The sequence below is a fragment of the Lutjanus erythropterus genome, chromosome 24, assembly GCF_056507025.1.
Source record: "Lutjanus erythropterus isolate fLutEry1 chromosome 24, fLutEry1.hap2, whole genome shotgun sequence".
NCBI lineage: Eukaryota > Metazoa > Chordata > Actinopteri > Lutjaniformes > Lutjanidae > Lutjanus > Lutjanus erythropterus.
In genome coordinates this window covers 7,357,067-7,380,644 of record NC_139340.1, presented here as the reverse complement: position 1 = coordinate 7,380,644, position 23,578 = coordinate 7,357,067, and the positions used below count along the sequence as shown (strand labels likewise).

The following is a 23,578-nucleotide window of genomic DNA, read 5'->3' as shown; positions in this document are numbered from 1 at the left end:
CCAAATCAACCAAACTCCATAAGCAAAATTAGTCATTTTACCTCGCAGAATGTGGGGATTGCTGCTCTACTGCTGCCTCAATCTAATAGTTTGTTTGTATTATTGTATGACTTCTGTGTTTTAAAATGATAGTTTGGATTCATCGAAGTTGCAAAAAAACACAAACAAACTAACAGATCGCTGCAGCAATGAACCAGCAAGGCCCATGTTCTGTGAGGTACAATTGCTCATTTGCCTATGGAGTTTGGTTGATTTGGAGAGTTCAATATTTGGCTTGTATTTCCTGTTGTCGCCAAAGGAAAGCGTTGAAAACATTTCCAAATAAAGCGGACATTGCCTCCTTTCCCGTACTCCTGCTGTTTCTCTAAAGTGGTGGTGTGCCGACCAACGTTTACTATAGGTAATACATTGATAAGTACCTCATACAAACCTTCAAATAATCCAAACTATCGCTTTAATTAAAGTCAAATACACTGGCAAACATTTTGGATTTGATTTATAGACTAAACTAAAAATATCCAGTTCAGATGGGAACGTTGGAGCCGGTTAGCAGGTTTGTGGTTTTCCTGCTTAGCCTCAATGTGAAAGATTAAATGAAGAAAAGCATTTTAACCCATGGGTTAAAATTGTATCATCAATGGCAGCTCTACTTGTGTGTTTCAGTATTTCAACGGGGCACTCTTGTGTTTTAACTGAATGGTTGCGAATGTGTGGGAATGTGCAGCTCGGGAGTGTTTTGTTCCTTTTTTTTTCATGTTCTGTACCAATCATACACACTGAGGATTTTGGACTGAAACACTAAATGTGTCGTTGCTGTTCATCGAGTCTTTAAGGAGACGAGACATGGAAATACTCAAATTACAAGGACGCTTTAGAATCTGGTCTTCTCGCGACTTGACATAAACAAATTTTTCTCATGTTTGCCGGGAGCACAAAAACTGGGATTTCAAAATGTGAATGTGTTTTTCTGGAAAAGGTTGTGTCATGTTGTCTCTGAGGATGCGGTTCAGTTCTGTGTCATCTTAATGAATGATTGTCAATTCTGCTGTGCCTGTGTGTTCTTCGTCTGTTTGTATTTGCACTCTGAATTTTTGGAAAAATCACTTGCATATCTGATGTTTTTCTGTCCGCTTGTACACTTACACTTCACACGACGACCCTGGGTGATGAAACACTGATCACAAAGTCTGTATAGTAGCCGTTTTTAGCACAAATGTACACACTCATACGCGCATACATGCAGTCACACGCGTTTACTTGCATTCACACGCATTGCAGACACACAAACTACATGCATGCAGACACTCCCCAAACACACAGATGCATACAGATCTGCTCACATACATGCACAAGCACATCCCAAATCCACACAGTCGCACACAAACACCTGAACGTACTCACAAACACACCCACACACACACTCTCCATTCTCCTTGTGTGTTTTTCACCGTTTTTCATGCCACCTTGTGAGAGTCAGACATCCAGACTGCAGCTCTTGCTTTCAGCAGAGGAGGAGGCGGAGGTGGGGGGGGGGGGGGACACGCATTACTATGTGTGACACCACCTCTGTTTCCACCAGGTCTGAATTTCAAATCAAACGCACCCCCTTTTTCTACCAGCATTCCCTCACCGCTTCCCCCCCTTCCACCCGCCCCGCCACCTCCATTTTCTCAGATATGATCCCTTTCAACTCCTCTCCTCTGTCCGACTCCCCCTCCACCTCCCCTCCCCTCCCTTCTCCACCTTTATTCCTTCCGTTGTCTTTCTCCTTTTCTTTCGCTGTACAAAGTGTTTCAAATTTATCATTTGTATATTATGATGTATGGGTACGATAATGTTCTTTATTATGGAAAAATGAGAAAGATTTATTTTTGTTACCGGTTTGTTTCATAATTCCTTTTTTAAATTGGTATTGTAATATCTCTATGCAAGGAACTGTTCGGTGAATCGTTTTTATTTAAGAATGTAATTATGTGTAATAAATGGTAGAAGCAGTTTGGCATGGAGTATTCATGGTTCTTGGCTGGTCTGTTAATGGCGGTTTCATCCAGCAACAATATGCACCTAATCATCCATCTTCTCACAGAATATTTTCTGATTTCTTATCGAGTCTCAATCACAGAGCCATTCAGTTTGCTGACAATGAGCGCCCGGAGTACATTCGCACACCCCTCTGCTTTAATTCCCACTGACCAGACAACTTTTAAGGGCTGCCTGCTTCAGGTTTGCTGCATTTTAGTTCTAAATCTGCAAGCTGGCTGGGTTAAAGTGGGCAGGGAAATTAATTTACCTCCCTCCCTTTTTCTGCTATTTGCAGCAAACCACCCCTGGATGAAAAAAAAAAAAAAAAAACGCCTCTGATTTATCGTTCCTTTTGATCAAACACAGGAAATGGGCCAGAATACCTTCACTGTGCCTGAATGCACTCCCTCCAAGGGAGCTATGGCATGTTAATTACATCTGTTACCAACCAAGGTGATGACTTATCCGCTATTCCTGCCTTTTGACCATGACTAGCTGATAAAAGGGTAATCGAATAACTAATGGCTAATTAGGGAGTAATTACTCCCTGGTAAATGGCCCTATGCAGTGTATTAATTCTCCTTGGGTCTGGCAGTGAGAAACTCCCATAAGGTTTTTTGTTTCATTTAATGCTCCCTAATTGAAATGGGCACCCTCATCAAGAAGCTTACATGTATCTGTCGAACTTAATGTTCTTTTATCTGTAATTACAGACAGCCCCATATTATCTACCTAACTACACCTACTACGTCAATCCCACAGACACATTATGAAATTAGAAACGATGGAGTCATTTTTCAATAAAGGTCGCACGTCCCATGAGCGCTTTCCGATCGTCATTTTCCATTTCACGTGATGGAAATGAGGCTGTATGTGAGTTCACAGCAGAGCTAAATGGCCTTAATGTGTTTCCGCAGAGGAAGGACCACGTTCACATCAACATATATTCATAAAGGTTAACGCACACATTCACAAATGCAGAATCATGCAGTGTAATGCTGTGTATCTGCAAGTAATCTGTCTTTGTTTCTTTCTTTTTTTGAGTATGTGTGAGGCTGCTGCAGTCCCAGGAAGACTAAAGGCTGCTTTCACACCTGCAGTTCAGTTCATTTGCTCTGGACCAAGAGGGAAAATATGATACATTGCATATATTGCATTTTTCCTCTGGTCTAGTTTCTGTTCGCACTGACTTTATACATTTAAACTGAGAGGAGTAATCATGTTAGAAACAAGTTATACAGACTGACAGATAACATGACGATTGGACAGTTCGGGAAGAAGTTTCGTAGCACTTGTATGTTGGTGTCACAAAGAGCTCACAAAGAAATAACTGATTATAAGCATTATTAGTGTTATGAGACTGCAAATTGACTACATGTTATGAATAATGCCTAGAATAAACAGAGTAGGATACAGGCAAAGTACTTTTAACATCTTTTGACTTATTAATGAGGGCGCTGATGTGCACACGTTACCATGGTTATCAAATTATTTACATATGTACATACCTGGCTTATACAGATCAATTATGACAAGATTGTATAAAATGTACTATGGTAGAAAATCTGAAAAAACAGACACAAGGACCACAGTTGTCTTTGTGGTGACTTTGCAAAGGTGTACAATCACACAGAGAGTGTAAAAGTGTATCTGTTTTATAGGATAAAGAAACGCAGGAGTTTGGGTCAAGATGTATTTTAAGTGCTATCAGAAGAGTCATGATACACTTGTGTTATCAGACGTTGTCCTGCCAAAAGGAGAAATACTGTGTGGACAAGTAACCAATTAGTCCCTGTCAGACAACATTTGATGAGAGGCGACCAGGAGGAACAAAGTTCAACATATAATTTTCTCACTTTAGTACTTCAGTTAAATATATACCATCACAAAAAATACCGGTCCATTTGCTTTTCACACCACAAATAAACCTCTCAGGTGTTGGACAGGAGACGAGCCGGGCACCCTTTCTTGGCGATCTTGTTTTGTTCCACATCTTACACACCTGCTGCAAAAGGGCTCTGTTATAGCCCTGAATGGACACGGACAGCTGCAAACACCATGGATGTCTGTTATTTTTGTTTATGCTACTTTCTGGAGGGCGCTTGGAGGACATGTTCTACACAGGCACAATACATCAGCATCTGTGGTGGCAGCATGGACAAGCCCTTACACACTTGCCAATGCAGGATGTGTAATTTTGGCCGAAGAATCTACAGCCATGCTTGCAGGAGTGTGTAACTCAACGTGGCAACAGTGATGCTTTGAGCTAAATGCTAACGCTAACACGCTGATGTGCAGCAGGTATATTGTTTACTGTTAGTTTAGTATGTTAGCATGCTAACATTCACTAATTAGTGTGAAACACAAAGCACAGTTTGCACACTTAGCGGTGCATTGCTTAACATCCATGCCAACAAAAAGGATGCATTGAAAGTATTTGTGCATTGTTTTAAAGGTCTTTTTCATACGGACAGGGAGAATAAACTAGCCTTAAGGAATCACCACATTATTCCAATGAATCCTGGAGGAGACATGAATGTCTGAACCAAAATTGGCGGCAATCCATCCAGTAGTTGTTGAGCTATCACAGTCTGAACTGACCAGAATGATCCAGCACCCCTTGAGTCATCCCACCAGCGGGGCTAAAAATAATCATAATCTGATAAATCTGGTGAAAAACCAACAATAATCTTGATTAATACACTATATGACCATGCAGTTCGGCTCAATGTAAAATTCAACCATGCACGTTCCACAGATTTCCTTCTTTTTCTAACAGACAGCTGGTGAATCAATGCACAGACACACTCTGGAAAGAGGTGGATTTGTTATCCAGCTAATTACACTGGGGATCCCAAGCAGAATAATCTGAATAATAGAAAAGCTGAGTTGATAAACATAGCTGTTGAATGCTCCGTTACATGTACTCTGTCACCCTGTTGTTTCCAATCATCTGCATCAAGTGATAACATCTATGTAAATCTTATAGGACAACAGGATTAAAGCATCCCATGATATTATCTTGTTGTGTTATTCTGAACATGCGTTTATAGCAATCAGATTTCAGCTTTTATTCAAAGTACTTGACCTTAAAATGTACACACACTATTTATCCATGCATGGATGATGGTGATGTGCTTTTCATGCACAGAGGTGCTCTTATCTATACACTCTTAGAAATAAGGGTTCCAAAAGGATTCTTCCAGAAATGCTGGGGTTATACTCAGAGCAATTTGCTTTGCTAGATGAAACCCTTGTATATAAAAAAAATCTGGGTTGGGTTCTAGGTAGAACTCTCTGAAAGGGTCCAAAGTGGGACCTTTAGAAATGGTTCAACCTGGAACCAAAAAGGGTTCTGCTATGCGGACAAGCCAAAGAACCTTTTATGATTCTAGTTACCACCTTTATTTCTCAGAGTTTAGGTCTCAGACATTAAATTTGTTTTGCACCCTAGAATTCAGTTCAAGAGTAAAAAATGTAAAAGCTGATTATTTCTGAAATGAAAATTTAATATTTAATGGTTACAAAAATTCTGACCACAGGAGAGTTTTGTTTTTTCCAGACTTTTCAAACATAGCGTCTCATTGTTGGGGAGGCTGCAGGCTTATCAGCTTGCCCTTGAATCGTCTACCGTCTCTGCTCTGCTATTCAGCTCCGAAACACCTGAGCACATTTCAGAAATGTTGTCTTTGTTTTATATACAATGAATCAGCCGTGGCTCAGGCCATTGAAGGAGGGTATAAATGGTGTGATGGCGCTGAATTGAAGCGACTATAATGAAAGAAAGACTGATTCTTCAGGCGAGGCAGTGATTCACTTAACCGGCAGAACATAAGGCCCCTTTTTTCATGGTTGTGCAACAGAAGATTTCACCAGGGGAGCTGCCAATGCCTGTGGGTGTCTTGTAGGCGTTTGGCAGCCATATAGGGATGTTATTGTCACATCTGGCAACGTGGAGATGCCAGCATGCTGAAGCAGAGCTACAAGTTTAAAGCTTCCCTCACAATATCTTATTCCACGCTCAGACCGTCGGCGCTCTCTGTCACCAACTCTGGTGATAACAAGAACTCCCTACTAAGATTACATCGAACTGCTTAGCAGCTAATCTGCATAAAGACAAGCCTCAATCTGAAACACCTCAAAATCTCCTGCTGCCGCGCCTACGCAGAGTAGAGTTCACCAAAAGTGAGAACGAGGCTTGTCCTACAGAGGGTTGTGAACCGCAGATTCTTTGGTTTCATGCCACGAGCAGCCATGTGCTTAGGTATTTCCAATTATAGGGAATATGTCGAGGCAGCCCTCGGTAATTAAAGCCTAATCATGCTGGTGGATTCAGAGAAGCGTCCTCATCAAGCTTTCATTAGTGTCCCTCCTTGTGATGCCCGGCAGCAACCCAACCCCCGTCAGGGACGCTCAGATAGCCTGTTCCAGATCCAGTTATTTAATGGCGTAGGAGTGTACGGTGAAAAGTTATTTTCCAAATTCTAGCTGCACAGTATGTGAAAGTAACAGCAAAAGAGAGAGCAGAAGTTGACTGAATTTGAAAGGACAAGTTCAAGCTAGATGAACTCTGAATGTTAATCAGTTCTGAAGTGTCCTGAAATTTTAATTAACTTAAATAAATCTTGTATATTTAAGTTAAGTTAATGTGAAGGGATTAGTTGATTCTGTATGATTTTTTTAAGCTTCTCTTTTCTTCTCTTTTAGTTTTATGGTTGATCGAGGAACAACAAACAGCACCCTTACAGACCTGCTGGTAATATAAGGCAGCAGTCGATCTTTAATGCAGGCAGGAGCATGACCGCGCACGGCTCTATAAGTGATGGATTTTGAATTAGACGGGGGAGTCGGCGAAGAGAAATCAAAACAGGCGTCACATGGGACCTTTTGGTGGACCTGCAAAGCTCTGCAGCAGCGTAGTGGACGGCTCGAAAACAATCCAGAGATGGGATGCTTTGGTTGCAACAGATAAGATGGGAGTCCAGAGTCTTTCTTCCTTCTAAGGGTGCGTACAAGAATTCACCAAGGCCCTTCAGGAAGAATCTATTTGGAACAATTATTTGTAAGAGTGTCGACATTACATCGTGTTTACCTCCCTAAAGAAATATTTTCTGAGCTAAATTTGGATCCAAACTGAAGCAGCATTGTTTCTGAGACAGGGGAAATTAATTTCAAACTGCGACACAACAACTCATGAGTTGTTGCCATAGATCTAAAAAAAAAAAAGTTGCTGCATGACCCTTAAAACAATCGTGTGCATTTGTCCCAGATGTACAAGCACTCTTGTTTTCAAAGTGGTTTCCCGCTGCAGCTGGGTCAGTGTATAATGTGAATGTATGTGCACTTGTTTCCCCCCTGCAGCTCCTGGATGCTCTCGCACTTCACAGGTAGATCTGAATGAAACTCCGGGCGAGGTCTCGTGTTCAGGGGAGAGAACAAGCAGCTGGAGAGGCTGGTGGTCTCGAGCTCTGAGAGAGATCAACTCGAGCATCGTGTGAGAGCACCTGGCTCTGCTATATGCTGCCTGTTTGACAGACAGCACAGACACCTGGAAGCCCAGTGAGAGAGCGCAGTGTAAAAGCCACTGCTGCTCTACAGGGCCATGCATTATGCAGGAAGCTCTCTCTCTCTCTCCCCCTCTGCCCCCTGCTCTGCGGTAAAAATAGATCAACAGACCTGAGCGTTCAGCTCTTTTTTATGCTTCTCACTTTCACTTGGATCTCGCCAGGTGCAGCGGCTGCTGGCTCCCAACTCGCATTTCTTTGCCTGAGTGTTTGTGTATCTGTGTGCGAGTTTAAACACGCATGTGTTTGCACACACTTTCGAGAGCGTGCGCAGAAGCATGTGTGCTGCAGCATGTGTGCATGTCAACCAGGGTTTATCAGTTTGCCACTGCACTTGGATTTTAATAAAAGTGGGATATTAGTCCTGCAGCAGTGTTTCCTGCTATTATAGCAGCAGAGAGGAAGTGATTTTATCTCACAGGGTCATTGGTGACATTATATTTGTAAAACCTGCAATAAAACTTAGTATATAAGGCCAAGAAGTTTATGGACACACCAAACTGTTGTGTTAGGTCTATTCAGGTGTATCACGATTCAACTCAATTCTGATTCAGAGGGCAACAATGTAATTATAAAAAGGATGGATGGATGCATCTTAATACTTCACAGTGCACGATTTCTATACTGTGTGGCTAGTTGCTTCTTTTTAAACGTTGCACCACTTTAGTTAGAAGTAAGTTGCATACAGTGTGACTTTTGTCCAGGTCCCTTTTCCTTCAACTTCACAAAAATGCTTTAAAAAAAAAGGTGGTGATCAGATTGTATCCATGTGCATTTGGCCATGTTCAGCCTCATCAAAACTCAGGAAGTAGCCCACTTTAAAACACAAAGTGTTATAGTGTTGAGAATTGGGTTTTAAATTTCCAGTTGACTTTTCTGCAATAATCTTTCAAGACAGAATCAAGAAGAATTTATCCAATGTTACACGTCAGTGGAGGCTTTTTAATATCACACCACCTTACAGACTAGATGCAGTCAAAAATCAGCCAAATCCAAACTGTTGAGACTAAAGTTAATGACGAAATCTTTTCCTAATTGTATCTATATGTATGTATACATGAGCGTGCTGCATGCTCATATGTGTAAAGGTCTCCTGTTGCTGAGTGCAGAGGCTCCCTGAAGACCATTGATCCGTGTCTATGACCACAGAGGTCTCCGGCTCCTCCCTGATTGCCGTTCCACTGCTAATTAAACAGTCCTGCTTAACGAGTTCACGTTGATAACAAGGTTGGAAGGAAAGGTCACCCTATCACGCTCACTTCAACTGGACACCGTCAATAATGATCCTGCCTGGGAGGAACAGGTACACACACACACACACTCACACACACACACAGAGGTAATCACCCAAAAGATAAAGACAGACACAGAACATATGCTTTAGTGTTGAGAAAGACAGATGAACCAGATGTGTTGGTGCAGAATTGACTTTTTTTTTCTACCGGTCGATCTTACATAAGCTTTCAGAATTTGATTAGTTTGAAGCGTCACTCCTGGGAGTGAGGCAGAGCAATGGCACGCTATTCTGTGTATTTTATCTTTTTTTCCCATAAAGTTACACATTTTCTGTGTTTCTCTTTGAATTCTACGCCTTTGAATGTAAATTCTTTGAAACAGCAGTTGGAACACTCGAACTCTCAACTGAAACTCAGACTAATGGAATTCATTTAGTGCATTAGCAGCACTTCAAGGCTACGGGTGGTTTTGCATGTTTCAGACCATTAACTATAAATTTACATTACCCATAACCATTTTCCAAAGCATACAATTAGGGATTTAAAATCTATTTAAATCCTGAAAACCAACTTCCAGAAGGCTTCACTGAGACAGTGGCATCAGGGTGGATATTTCCTCAGCTTCATTCTTTTTGGTAAAAGTTATATGTTGTAGTTGTTTGCAAAAAAATGAAAAAATGTGTGTCTTTGAGGGAATCTTGAAGATGATTAAGACAGGACACAAAGGCAATTCCATGTGCTTTACATGAGTAAAGGCAGAGGTGAGGACTGGACTCACATGACTTGGACTCATGCGCCTTCATTTCACAAATAAACTAATGTTCTGACTGCTCGTTCACACCAAGTCTACATTTAATTCCCTGCAATCCCAAGATCCACTTTGTTTCAAAAGAATCTGACAGAGTCCAGTCAAGCTGCAGGAGATAATCATGATGAATGTTACTGAGCTCCAGTTGAAAAAAAATGATATTAAAGATCATCAACACATTGCGGTATGAAAAAGGGAAGAATTACAGACAGAAATGCAACTACTGCCAACTTTTTCAACATTTAAAGTTGCTCAAGAAACTGAAACTGAAACTCAGCTTGTGGGAGCATGTAGATGTTAAAAAAATGAGGACTGACTATGGAGCCTTGGGGAACTCCACATGTGTTTTTACCCACTGACATAAAGTCGTCGCTATTGTGCAAAAAGAAACCAGTTTCGCTTTCTGTCAGAAAGTCTCACCCAGTTTTCCAATCTGTTCAAGGCCAAGAGGATGTTCAGTTGTTGAAAGACCAGACTTTTCAGTGCTTTTACTTAAAAGCTTTAGAATGGGCCTATAATTGGTCATTAGTGAGTTGTTGAGATTATTCTTTTTTAATAGTGGCTTAATAACTGCAGTTTTCTGGGCCTTTGGGAAATAGACGGAGAAAAAGAAAGTGTTGACTGCTTGTAGAAGAACTGATGAAAAGCCTGTAGGGAGAAAATCAAGGCAGCAGGAGGAGGATATAGTTTCACAATTTCTTCCGAGGTTTCATAGCTGATAGCACCAAATGCAAAATGCTAACCGAATCATTTCAAGTGGACACAACACAGATAATATTCCTGATATAAAGGAAGTGACAGTTTGACTAATTCAGAATTTTGTCGGTGAAAAAGGAGGTAAATTTATTGCATTACTCGTTGGATAGAAGTTCAGGGGCTACTGACACAGGAGGGTTTGTCAGCCTGTCAACAGTTGCAAATAAGGAGCATGAAGAGTATTATTATATTTGGCAAATTTGACAGGGACAAGAGACTGTCTACCTGATGTTTTATTAAAGCTGAATTTAGTCAGTTAAAAGCATTCTCTGACATTTTATTTTGTGACAGAGCTGAAAATAGGAGTTGATAGAAATTAGTGCCATTGTGCTTATAGAGCCTGTTTACACTTTGTATTAAAATGTGTTTCGGGTGATCTGATCACAAATGGACAGCTGTTAGTGTGTTGGTTGACACTTGGCATCACAATGCGTCTCCACATGTGTCTCCACTGACCACTTGTGATCAGATCTCACTTCCCCGCTCTATATGCAAATAAATACTTTACATCATTTCCATTTGCAGTGACAAAACGGATCATTTTAACTGGTGGCTCAACAGTAGAAGCCAACATGCTTAAGAAGACAAAATAATGAAGAATTTGTCACTAACAGTATTTCAGAAGGTTATAAAGTTTCTCCAAACTATGTATTCTACATTGTTTTCAGGCTACCATCGTCATCGTAATGCCAATCATAATGTCGTCTTTCATAAATTTAGGGCAAATGGTGAACTCAGTCGTAACAGCATAATCATAAGATGCATTTTTGACAGGAATAGCCACCAGTGCAGCAATGATGCGACAAACTAAATTTACAAGAAGGCATGATGAATAAAAAATTGCTGTAAAATTTTAAGTAGACTGAGTATATAGCAATCACAAGTTCAGTGGTGAAATCAGCTGAAACAGTGTGTTCACAAATATCTGCTGCTTATCTTGGCAGGTAAGAGAGCCAAAACTAATGGAAATCAGATAGTGTGTTTGTTGTGCTCTTATAGGATGTCAGTTGAGTAGGCGGTCCTTCACTGCGGCCCAGACCACCTCCAACTTTGGTCTGAGCAAGTGGATCTCAATGCATCCCCAGTGTCCTTTTGGGGTGTCTAAACTTAGAGCTGCTCAGTTGTGATCACCCAAGACGCATGTTAATGCCAGGTGTAAACAGGGCCAAAATAATAACAGAGACAATACTGGCAAAAATTTGTACATTGGCAAACTCATATATTGTTATGTGTTCTTTTTTCTTGGCAGAAAGGATTTGAGATGGTCCAGAAATAAAAAGCAGAGGCACAGACACGAACAAAATTGTTTGAATTTTGCTGAAATCATTCTCAATTTGCCCGTCTTGCAATATAAATGGACCTTTGTCCACGAGAGCAAAGTGCTTTTTCTGTATTTTTCGAGCAAGCCTGTAAACGTCCACAGACACACAAAACCGGCGAGCCAGACACACAAACACACGACCTATATATACTATCTGGCCTTCTCATCATTTATCTTACAGCGGCAGAATCAGGATAGATTGGTTCAATTAGACTGGCCTTTAATGTAATCTGTTTAATCCATTTCTATCATCAAAGCCAATACCTACCTCTCTCCTTGGAGAGTGGGATTAGCCCTCCAAGTGCATCTCCGAGCGAGCGTCTCGGCTATAAAAAAAAAAAACGCAGCCTCGGAGTCACTCAGATCTCCTCGATATTTGTTCTTTACAACTGGCCGTGGAGGAAACAGAGAGTGTCTCAAGTGAAGTTTTAATGGGTAAAGATTTAAGATCTTCATATCCGAGCAGAGATTGCAAACGCTGTTTGGCACAATGCACAGTGCCACAATAAAAAGACAGGGAGGATTTGACGCTTCTTCTTGCTTTCACTTCAAAGACGAGATCTCATATTTGAAATGGAAAAAACACAGGAGTCAGACTAGTGGTTTACTAAATTAAGTTGCACTAAACTGAAATGTCCTCACTGATAAAGACTTTAATGTTAAAACTGGTCATAATAGGAAACGTTTGTGCCGCCATTCCAATCAAAGGACATATTAACTGAACTGCCAGTCCTTTCTAAATGCACAGCTTTGCTTTGTCCATAGAGAAACATGCACGACATGAGTCAATAGATTTCATGCAGCTCAGTCAGTGGGAAATAACCTAACCATTAATGATAATGATGATTATGGTTTTTATTGTCAGAACGAGTCTGAAACTTGTCATGCAATGGCTCCACTTGCAACATCACAGCAGACAAGAACTAAGAAAAGAAGCAAAAATATCTACAATTGATTTAATATTACAATCACAAAAAAATAAAACAAGAGAAAAAGTACATACACGCAACATTACAAACAAAGAAGATTTTATTCAAGGACTTTTAATATATATTTGATCTTAAATGTTATTTAAGATTTTCCCACTTTGCACAATATCTTCAGGTCATATGTTGTCCATATTCTATTGGCTACTACCTCTTTTCTTCAAGCTAAACGGGTAGCAAGCAAATGTTTTGTCAGGTAGCTGGAACAAATCTTGCAGTTACTGTGTGTAGAATCACTCTTCTGCCCACATAATGAATGTAAGGCCACATGCATATGTGTATTTTGGACCTATTCGTGCTTAAATGACTGAAAAAAGAAATTGTCCCAAAGATTTTAATAAAGTCTTCCTTCTTCTGGTTCTTCTTAATATCACTCTCTTATAGCTCTGTTTTTGGTCTCCACCAACTCCTGAGGAAAATATATGGCAGTTTAGCTCACCAGCTGGTTGCTAACTGTATCTGTCTGTTATTTGGTGGATTTTTAGAGTTTTTTTCATGGATAACAGCAGTCATTAAAGCATGCATGTGGTGGGCAGATAAACAGTCAAAACCTGCTTAAAAAGCTTTGTAAAGCTGAGGGGAGCTGCAGATTCAAGTGATGATTGTTTGGTTCTGGATGTTTTCCGACATTGTCGTTCTTTTCATATTGCTGTTTAAGACATTTTTATTAAAAAATATCGATTCTGACTGCTTTGAGAACAACTGGTGAAAGTGGCTTCAGAGCTCGGTGGCATTTCGGTGGCTGTGTGTCTGGTTTCTGCGCTCCAATATTGAAAAAGTGTGTTTTAAGGACCCAGGGGCCTGTGAAACCTATTCAAAAGCCATGACAAATTTCTCCCCCCCAAAAAAATGCATGGCTGTCAATGCGGCAACAAGACTGTTTTCTAAATTCATGGATTTCATCCAACAGCTGCAATCTGCTTTTACCTGCTGAGATTTCCGCAGGGAAGTGGGATTTTATTCTCAATACCCATCTATCCATCCCCCTACCCTGCACGTCTCTGTGCTCGCGCTGTCAGAAGAAAGAAGAAAACGATGCACAGGTACTTACTACTGCACGTCTATTTTAGGCTGAAATGCATTTAAAAGATAGACACTGCATGCACTCTGCACAATATTATCCCCCTTTTCCACAATTCCTGACTTCCCAGTCACTGTGGAATCTCCAAAACTGTTTTCCACAAGCTAAAAATCAGGATTTTTCTCTGCATCTGCCCTCATGGAAAAACCCAGTTTAAATACAGCATTTCTACTATTTCCTGCCCCTAGTGTGTGGATTGCCTGTGCGATTGCCTTTCAGGAGAATTCCCTGTGCAGCATTAGCAGCACTGCTCATCATTGTCGATGGAAGAGCTCCCATAGCTCTTTTTACTGTGTCAGGAGTGCCTGCAGATATTAAAGCAATACATGAGGCTGCTTGTCTGAGTCCATTGACTTTGTGTTTTTAATAGCTTCTGTGAGGAAACGTGTGAGGACGCCGCAGCAAGACTCGGTGATAAAACGTCTGTCCTCCAAAGTGCGGTGCCGCTCCTCACGCCTCGGCAGGCGGACGGCGGCGTGACTTGAGTGCAGCTGACAGGTTTGATCAAAGCTGATTGATCGGACGTCACAAGGCAGGGCTGCGCATAGCAACACGGTGGGGTTAAGGGTTGGGGCTCCTGTGGCGTCACAGGACACCCCGCCCCCGCTTTGTCAACACGAGCCTTATTGCAAACCATATCTGACAGTGGGTATCGATCAGGTGAACGGGGAAGATCAATGCTTGTTGATTGGGTAGATAATACAGAGCCAAGACTGAATTTAGGAGATTCAAACTTAAATCATTTTTAAATTTACTTGGAACCAAAGTTTTGCATGTGAATAGTAGTTACAAAATTACAAGCTTTAGCACCATTCTTGTATAAATATAAAGAAATCTGATCAGATTTTTATCCACACGTTTCTGTTTCACTTTTCTCGACTTACTCTTGTGATAATATATCAGTATGCAAAAGAAACCACGGTATGGGAGATTAAATAAGGGAATGAATTGATGATCTCGGTGCCAATATCTAATGATGAGGAATTACAGCTAACATGTGTCTCCCAAAGCATTCCAAAACTCAGCAGTACCAAACCTCATATCTGTGTATTTACTGCCACCTGCTGCTGTTTTTAAGCAAGTGCATGTGCCAAAATCTAGATCAGAGAAGCTGATGGCTGTGCATGGCTGTAGAACTTTAATTATGCTGTTTTTTTTTTGTAGTATTTCATTTTATTTTTTCCTTTAGTGAGTCTTTATGTGGAGGTTCTGCTGAATTCAACAGCAAGCCTGACCTTGTGTGTTAATTTTTGAATGTGATGTCTTTAACTTTGGACTGTCTTGTTTCACACAGCTTTTAATAAGCTTTGTGATTTGTTCTCTATCTTATTAAGCCACATGCTGCTTTCTTTTAGTTTTTGGCTTGTGTGGCTTCATGTTAAAGCAATTGTTATCAACTTTTCTCCTCACACAATAGCCAGAAAAGCCACAAAAACTTAAATCTCGTATTGTCAACCAGGGATTTAACTACTATGCTGTTACATCCTTATAGTTGCAGCGTTAGTTTATCTATGTGACACATTATACATCTCAGAATGGCGGGAAAAAGTCTCTGAGGCGACATGAGGCAAACCACCAAAACAATAAAATGAAATGACTACACATAATGTATTATTAACTGAAGATACTTAGATACTAATATAAAGCAATAAAATGTGAAATCCATTGATGCTTTTAATTGCATGTAGACACACAGCACAGTTTTAGTTCTGGGAGTTTTTGTGTGCACTGAAACCAGCTCAAAAGGCCATTTAATCTAAACTAGCCAACGTTATTTGGTCATTTGGTTCAACAGTGTTGATTTGAGGTACTGTCTCAAATAAATAATGATAAAGACTCCAAACTGTGGGAGCATTACACTGGGCCCAGGTGCTCCCCCATTCTCTAATAACCTTTTAAACCTCTATCCTGCATTAAGCTGTTTTAATGTCCTAATATTATTATATTTTTAGCCAGTGTTCTCCAGCATTCACAGTGCCGTCTAAAGGTGAGGTGGTGTGGGGGCGGGCACTGAAACTAGTTGGAATCCGCCCTCAAAAAAAGGTGGTGCATCAAATGTTCAGCTATGTGCAGACAACCATAAATTGCACATGATGGTTTGATATGTCACCTTTATGCAAATCCAAAATCTAAAAATCTAAAAATTATTATTCAGAGTATCTTAACTATAGATGACTTACAATGTCAGCATTATTATATTTTGTTAATTACACAGTTCAGAGGCCACTGAGAAATCAGATATTACAATTTTAATATCTTAATCTGAGACAGAAACAACAAAACATTCACGTTTTAGACCAATGACACAGTGTAAGTATAAACTTTGCAAATGTCTTAATTTTAATTCATTAAGTAGCCAAGTGTAGCTAAGAAGGCAGTTGTAGTTAGCTATTCAACTGTCATTAAATCTGATTTATTAATGTTAAAAACCATTTAATGCATGACTTTCAATGTAAGTGGCAATTAAACCTCTTACGTCTGCAGTATAAGTGACATACTAGTCATTTTCATGCCATATCCTTTAGACACAGAAAGTACTACTTCAGATTTAAAGTCAACTATAAAAGCCCATTGTGTTCAGCTGTATTAGCGTGCATTTTAATTGTATATTATTAACAAGACTCACAAGAAACATGTTATGCATTTAGAGACATTTTTCATTCTCATTTTTATGTTTACGTTCATATTTGCGGTTGTATATTTCTTGGTGGAGTAAAGAATAAGAGTCAGACTTGTATATGTTTGACATCTGGGAGTTTTCTTGCACAGAGCAGCTTAAACTTGAGCAGCTGGGGTCAAGTGTCTTGTTCAGGGGCATCTCAGTATATTGTCATGGGAGGAGAGAGTCTTTCTGATGCATTATAGCGCCTAGATTTCCCCCAAAGTCTACTTCCTTCCTTTAACTCCCACTCACAAGGTATGATGGTTAGATAATATTGATATTTCAGCTGGGACTAAACATCGTTCTAATGACATCAGTCAGAAGTGGCCCTGAGCTGAAAGTTCATCTCCTAATCTCCACCTAATTTCATTTATTATTAACAACAACTGCTGAAATTCATCTCTAAATACTGTCACAATCTTGGGCATTAATCAGAAAAGCCAAACACTGCTTGACTAAGCTTAACTGTTGAAGGTTTTTTTTTCAGCTTTGATAATATAACCGCCATTAATTCCCCTGCCACTGACAGGGCAGAACAGCCCAGCAAGCAAAATATACAGAGGGGAAGTGCTGAGCCATAACTTTTACATGGATAAAAAAGTATGACATTGTATTTAATTACTATCACAGACACAGAGTTGACCTGTATTTTGTCTTGTGTGGTCTGCATGGAGGACGGAGAGTCATTTGAGGTTTTAGTTTATTCACTTTTCTATGATAGAAACATTTATTACTCTTCTTTCCTCTTTTTCTTCCAGATTTAAAACAATAATTCATCAGTGTCATCTGCTGTTTATGTGTTCACAGATGTTTATATGTTTTGAGCCATGAAAACAGATGGTAAATAACATGCGCGGCCTGTAAATGCCCTGAATCTCAATATTAGTGATGATATACACACATAAATTACTGCACAGATAAAGTTTTATTTATTCTTACACCGAACAGGACAATCGATTACATTTCACAGTACTAAGTGGTAAGAATTTACATCACTGTCTCTCGTTCCCTGAAAGCACCAACCATCATATGTATGTGAATTTACTGCCACCTGCTGTTATTTCCAAGCAAGTGCATGTGTAGAAATATAGAAAAGCTCATCATACAGAATTTCTTTCATTCATTTTTGAGTGGTTACTTATAGCTGAACTTTTGCAGTGTTATTTTTTAAATTTTCTTTACTTTTTAATTGGAAGTCAAAACTCTATATATGGTCTCCCTAACTTCTCATTAAGTGAAACACTGGTTTCATTGTGTAGATCCTGCCATGCATATCTCCATATTAAAGCATTTTTTCCTCACACCACAGTCAGAAAAGCCGCAGAAAGTTGCAGAATCATTGAAGACTTACTGCTGTTTGGCACATGGTGTTTTGCATGTCAAAAACCATAAAAATAAATGACTACATCATCAGAAAGTGAAGCTACATTACCTTTATCATTAACTCAAAGCAATAAAATGTAAAGTCCATGCATTTCATTGCATGTCTGCATGCTTTTCTTGCAACGCTGCAGGCGGGCAGGACAATTTTAGTTCTGGCAGTTAATGCGTAACTTGGTGGTTAAATAAGGACCAGCTCAAAGTGCAGAGTCAAAGTATTCAGTGAGTTAGGTGCTTTGACATGCACAAGCACTGACATGGCTGTACGTCTCTTTGAAGGGAAAAATCATGCAGCTGCTTACCTGCAGTACAGGGTAGCACCCAGTGAATTAATCAGCATAATTATGGGCTACATGGAGAAAAAGGTAGGTATGTATCTTCAAGTTTTCAGCATTTGAACAGCCTGTAACATGCTTATGTGTTCTGCTGCTGTTTTATGTGGCCTATGACACCTCTACTGAAACACTGAGTAACATTTTTAAAAATCATCTTCCATTTAGCTGCTCTAATGTCTAATCTATGTTCTTCTGTTAGTTTATTATTATTTCATTCATAGCATTCATACTTTCTGCAAAATTTCATCCGATCCCAATTAAATCCCATTCAACGAAAACTTTGTAATGTAACTAGTTCCACAAACTTCAACCGTTTCAAACCATTCCAAGTCAAAACATTCATCTGAATTATGACTTTCCCAAAATGTCTTTTCTGATTCATACTTTCCCAGAGATTCCAGCGGACAATTTTCCCATTGACAATGAATTATGGAAAAAAAATGGGAAAAAATCTAAAAATTTCACATTTTTTCAAATGTTAACTAGTGATTCATACTTTCAGGTAGAAATGCAATTCAAACTGGAAAATATTTTCCATTTTTCTGACTTTTTACATCTGATTCAACCTTTTAATTGTGACCGCTGAAGGTTTTGATCCAACATTTCTGGAAGAAAGCAGATGATCCCAGTTTTTTCCATCGCACTAGTGGCTTTTCTTGCAACGGAGAAATTGCTTCAGAAATTGCTTCTCTAGTTTATTTAATATTTTTTTAACTCTGTCTTCTAAATGCTGAACCTTGGTCTGTGGTATTGTCTAATCTATAATGGAAGCTACTGAAGTACATTTAAAGTAGATATTTGATTGAGTGTGTTATCAACATTAAGAGGGATGGTTTTCTATTCCATTTAGGCTTCAAACCAGTTCAAACTTGCAGTGGATGCGGGTTGCGGTTCAGGCCAAGGGACGATCCTATTAGCTCCGTACTTTACCAAGGTTGTTGGAACAGACGTCAGCCCCGCCCAGCTGGAGATGGCGCAGACCAATAAAAAACCTGCAAATGTGTCATACAAGTGAGGTGAAGGGAAGGTGTGGGAAGGGAATTTGATAAAAACCAGGGTTGCGATTTTTATTTTTAACTGCATTTACAAATTCACTTTAATGCAGCATAGATATCGGCTATATTGAACTGCATTAACCCCCATTTCCTGTTACATTATTCTGATCACTTCAACCCCAGACAGAGTCCAGCAGAGGATCTACCGTTTGCTTCAGGTGAGGTGGACCTCGTCACGGCCTTCACGGCGGCTCACTGGTTCGACCGCCAGAAGTTCCTCTTGGAGGCCGACAGGGTGCTGAGGCCTGGAGGCTGCCTGGCCCTCCTGAGCTACACAATGGAAATGGAGCTGGAGTACGGGGACGTCTCAAATACGCTCAATGACATCTGTGAAGAGGTTTGCAGAGATTTGAATTGGTTTCCCCAAAATTAGACATATCTTAGCTATTTTTCAAATAGCGTTGGCCTATGCAAATTTATTTGGTAATGAAAATTTGTTTTTGTTTTTCTTTTTTTTTTAGTTTTATGATGCCCTGCGTCCTTACCGAGATCCTTACATTGGATTAAGTTCTTTGAATATCTACTCAGACATGTTTGATTCCTGCTCATACCCGGACAAAGAATGGTGAGTGTTTGCAGATGGGATTCCCAAATAGGGGGCAGCATCAGACAATCAAGCTCCCCCTAGCTGGTCAGCTGTGCAGGTACCAGTCCTGTTAGCTGACTCTGCCCCCACTGAGCTAACTGCAAAGCTCTTACCTCACGTTATTAATCAGACTGTAGATGACGACCAGTGCACAGAAGAGGAAGTCTTGGCCTGGACATCTGTTATCTGGATGTCCAGATATCTGCTGGCTACACCGGAAGCCCCCCAAAATGGCCATCGCCCTAAGAGTCTAAATCATCATCAGGCGATAGCAGATGGGTTCGGGGACAGAACAGGCCAAACATAGCCAGTTAGTTAATTTCAGCAGATATATCTGCAACTCATATCTTTTACAGTTATTTCTTCACACATTTTGTTGATAATTTCAGAAATTTTCTGAATGTTTAAAAATAAAATTCTGATAAACAGCACCTTGAAGATGAAATCTAAATGAAGGCTAGGGGCACAGAGGCTATAAATATGTTCATATTCGCAGTTATGGCTTGGTGGAGTAAAGAAAAAGAGTCATATGTAAATATCCTGACATCTGGGAGTTTTCTGGAACAGAGCAGCTTAAACTTAGGCAGCTGGGGGTCAAGTGTCTTGCTCAGGGGAGACGAGTGTGTTTCTGAAACATTATTCAGCCGAGATTTTCCCAGAAGTCAGCTTCTTTGACTTTTAACAAACACTCAAAATATAAAGCCTATAAGATGATTTCATGTTTTTTTTCCTCACCAGGAATGAGTGTTTCCGTGTAAAAAGGATCTTGCCAGTGAGTGGATACATCGGCATGGTGGAGACCTTCTCCAGCTACCAGAAACTGCTGCAAAATGACCCCTGTGAAACCGAACGTCTTTCTACTGACATCAGGAACAAGTGAGATATCAACCTCAGACTCGTCCGCAGGTCTAATCATCAACTTCTGGCCCTGAGCTCTCACCTCCACTCTCCTGGCGCTGAACGTTGATCTCCTAATCTCCACCCAAATTCATTTATCATCATCAAAAACTGCTGAAATTTGTCTTTGAATGCTGTCACAGTCTTATGGGCATTAATCAGAAAAGCCAAACACTGCTTGACTAAGCTTAACTGTTGAAGGTTTTTTCAGCTTTGATAATATAACCACCATTAATTCCCCTGCCACTGACAGGGCAGAATAGCCCAGCAAGCAAAATATATGGAGGGGAAGTGCTGAGCCATAACTTTTACATGGATAAAAAAAAGTATGACATTGTATTTAATTACTATCACAGTTTGGGAAGATTTACACACAGTTCTGCTGTCTGTCTCTGGAAAGAGTTGACCTGTATTTTGTCTTGTGTGCTCTGGGAGTCATTTGAGGCTTTAGTTCATTTACTCTTTTATATTACCTCAACTGTTCTGCAAATAATGTCTGAAGACATGAGTCGATCCATCATTTCAGATCCAATTAAAACACTGTCTTCTCATGTCTCCAATTTCAGGCTCCTGTCTGCCATGAAGGCGTCTTCTCCTGACCCAGAAGTTACAGTGGTTGTAAAGTATTTTTATTGGCTGGCGTGCAAACCTTGATTCCTTGAAGATTCTGACTGACTGAAGCCATCACACCGTTGTTTTTGTACACAAAAGTGTTATACATGTTGTATATGAATTCACATTTTTCATCAGGTACTCAAGATTTTCATGAACAAAGTTGTTATTATACAAAGTTGTTATATTTTGATCCACAATGGCATGTTGTGGTCCTCTGTACTCTCAGTCAATCCATATAGGTTAGGAGTTTTTTGTCTCAGACAGCATCACTCATCATAAAGTAGAGGCTGGTGTATTTTGCATTCTGTTGAAATCTGACACTACTTTTGGATCAGACGGACAGAACAGAATACTCACGATTTCCTACAGACTGATGTCAAAATTAACATTGCATAAATAGTAAGTGGGTGGCTAGAAAAATTGTACACTTATTATGATGGATTGCATTCATTTGCATTCATTTGCATTCATACTGCAGGGAGATGCAACCGCAGCAATGGAGTTTTATTAACTTCTGGTACTTTGCTTGATTTGTCTGTACATCATGGCATTAAAAACACCAGAGTAGCCCTTTAACAGTAACACACAGATACAGGCTACACTATTAACACGCCAAATTGTATTAGCATTTACAAGATAGAATTAGTGATTCAGCATTAGCATATTCAGCTCTAGCAATGACATCATGACATCATCATTATTTAATTACAATTATTTATTGCAAATGACACATAATTGATAAACAGCTGGACATGGATCATTACAAACATCATAAAAGTACAAACTAAGCAGCAACAACATAAAAGTTACCTACTTACCTATTTTAGCCAACTTATTTTTCACACAAATGCTGCTCAGATGCCAAAGTCCAGAACGAAGTGAAAAAACTACAGTAAGCGCACGTAAAGGACCCTTTGGGAGGCTGCTGTAGTAGTCTTGCTGGCTGCCTGACCAAATGACCACCACCTGCTGGCACGTGTTTTTTAATTCGGAGAGGCAGCCAGCAACCAGCAGCCAGGTATCTTAAAAGCAAAGAGAAGTGGATTAATATCACTTACTTAATATAACTTTTGCAAACTTTGTCAACCATTTATCCACTGCTTTTAGCTAAGAAGGACATTGCAACTATATATCCGTTAGATTTGGCTAACTATGTCAGCTAGTTATCTCTGCTTTTAGCTAACTAGGCTATTTAACTATTTATTCATTACTTTTAGCTAACTGTTTCACGCATTTGTCCTTTTATTTTAGCAAAGTGGGTTATTTTAACCACTCATTCATCACTGTCAGCTCACTATTTCTAGTTAAATCTGTCACTATTTGTATTTATTTTAAGACTACTTCCAGCTAACTGCTTTTAGTTAACTATATTACTTGTTGCAAGCTTTGTTAGAGTGAAAACCTCTGATGTAGAAAACATGATCATGTCAAAGTGTCTAAAAGTAATGCTGCAGGTTAAACTTTTCATTTTGTGGTTGTGGGCATCACCATCAACCTCCTTTTGGGGTTCTGATTCCCATTTTTTAAGCCACAGCTGTAGTTTTCATCAGGATGTGACAAACCTGGAAAGCCAATATGCAAACACATTGTTGCCCCTCTTCGCTTGAAATACAAAGCTGAATTTGGGTGCTTTTAAAACAAACACGTTATTTGTACTTTTATGTATTCTATATAAAGATGTTCAAATGTTCTACTCATGTGAATATGACAAAATGATAAAATCTGGGATTATTGATATTGATCTCCAGAGTGAACACTAGATGGAGCCCTGTCATACAGTGATGGATGACTGTCTATCTGAGTCAGTCCACGGTCGACGATCTGATTGGGCCAGAAGCAGTCCATCCTCAAGGCCCCATGCATTTGTTTTTGCCCTCAACAAAATGGAACACTGTTTATCTTTTTGTTTTGGAGGAAAAACAGATTTCAAAAGGAAACTGTGAAAGCTTGTACTGTAGATGCCTTGAAAGTGAACAAATCACTATTTGCATGGAAATGTAATCGAGGCACCATTTGCTTTCCTCCAAGTTGTATGTAGCTCTGCAGAGATTAGAATAAAATATGTTTTCCTTCAGCACAAACTGATTTGAAAGAACCTGACCTCTTTGTCCAAAAACCCTTCTTCCCCTCTCTTCTTCAATCATCTCCTCTCTATTTTCTGCCCTCCTTTCATCCTTCTTCACATCTCTTCCAAATTTATAACAATAATTTATCTGAGTCATTGGTGTCGCCCTGAGTGCTCTCCTCTCTACTGTTATTTATGTGTTCCCAGATT

At 39.8% G+C, this 23,578-nt stretch overlaps 1 protein-coding gene across 1 annotated transcript; it reads left to right on the top strand.

The window, feature by feature from the left end:
• The first annotated feature begins 18,037 nt into the window (after positions 1–18,037).
• LOC146304609 (putative methyltransferase DDB_G0268948) lies at positions 18,038–21,468 on the top strand. The gene is made up of 6 exons (XM_084713746.1): positions 18,038–18,180; positions 19,001–19,161; positions 19,329–19,542; positions 19,667–19,770; positions 20,530–20,667; positions 21,255–21,468. Exons 1-6 carry the CDS (start codon positions 18,073–18,075, stop codon positions 21,340–21,342), a joined length of 813 nt encoding a protein of 270 aa, XP_084569872.1. The 5' UTR covers positions 18,038–18,072; the 3' UTR covers positions 21,343–21,468.
• The last annotated feature ends 2,110 nt before the right edge of the window (positions 21,469–23,578 follow it).

Bases quoted from the DNA above. Each gene is read 5' to 3' on its own strand.
- LOC146304609 (XM_084713746.1), top strand. From the start codon at position 18,073: ATGGCTGTACGTCTCTTTGAAGGGAAAAATCATGCAGCTGCTTACCTG. The intron at 18,181-19,000 runs GTAGGTATGTAT...TATTCCATTTAG, and splicing joins TGGGCTACATGGAGAAAAAG to GCTTCAAACCAGTTCAAACT. The intron at 19,543-19,666 runs GTTTGCAGAGAT...TTTTTTTTTTAG, and splicing joins TCAATGACATCTGTGAAGAG to TTTTATGATGCCCTGCGTCC.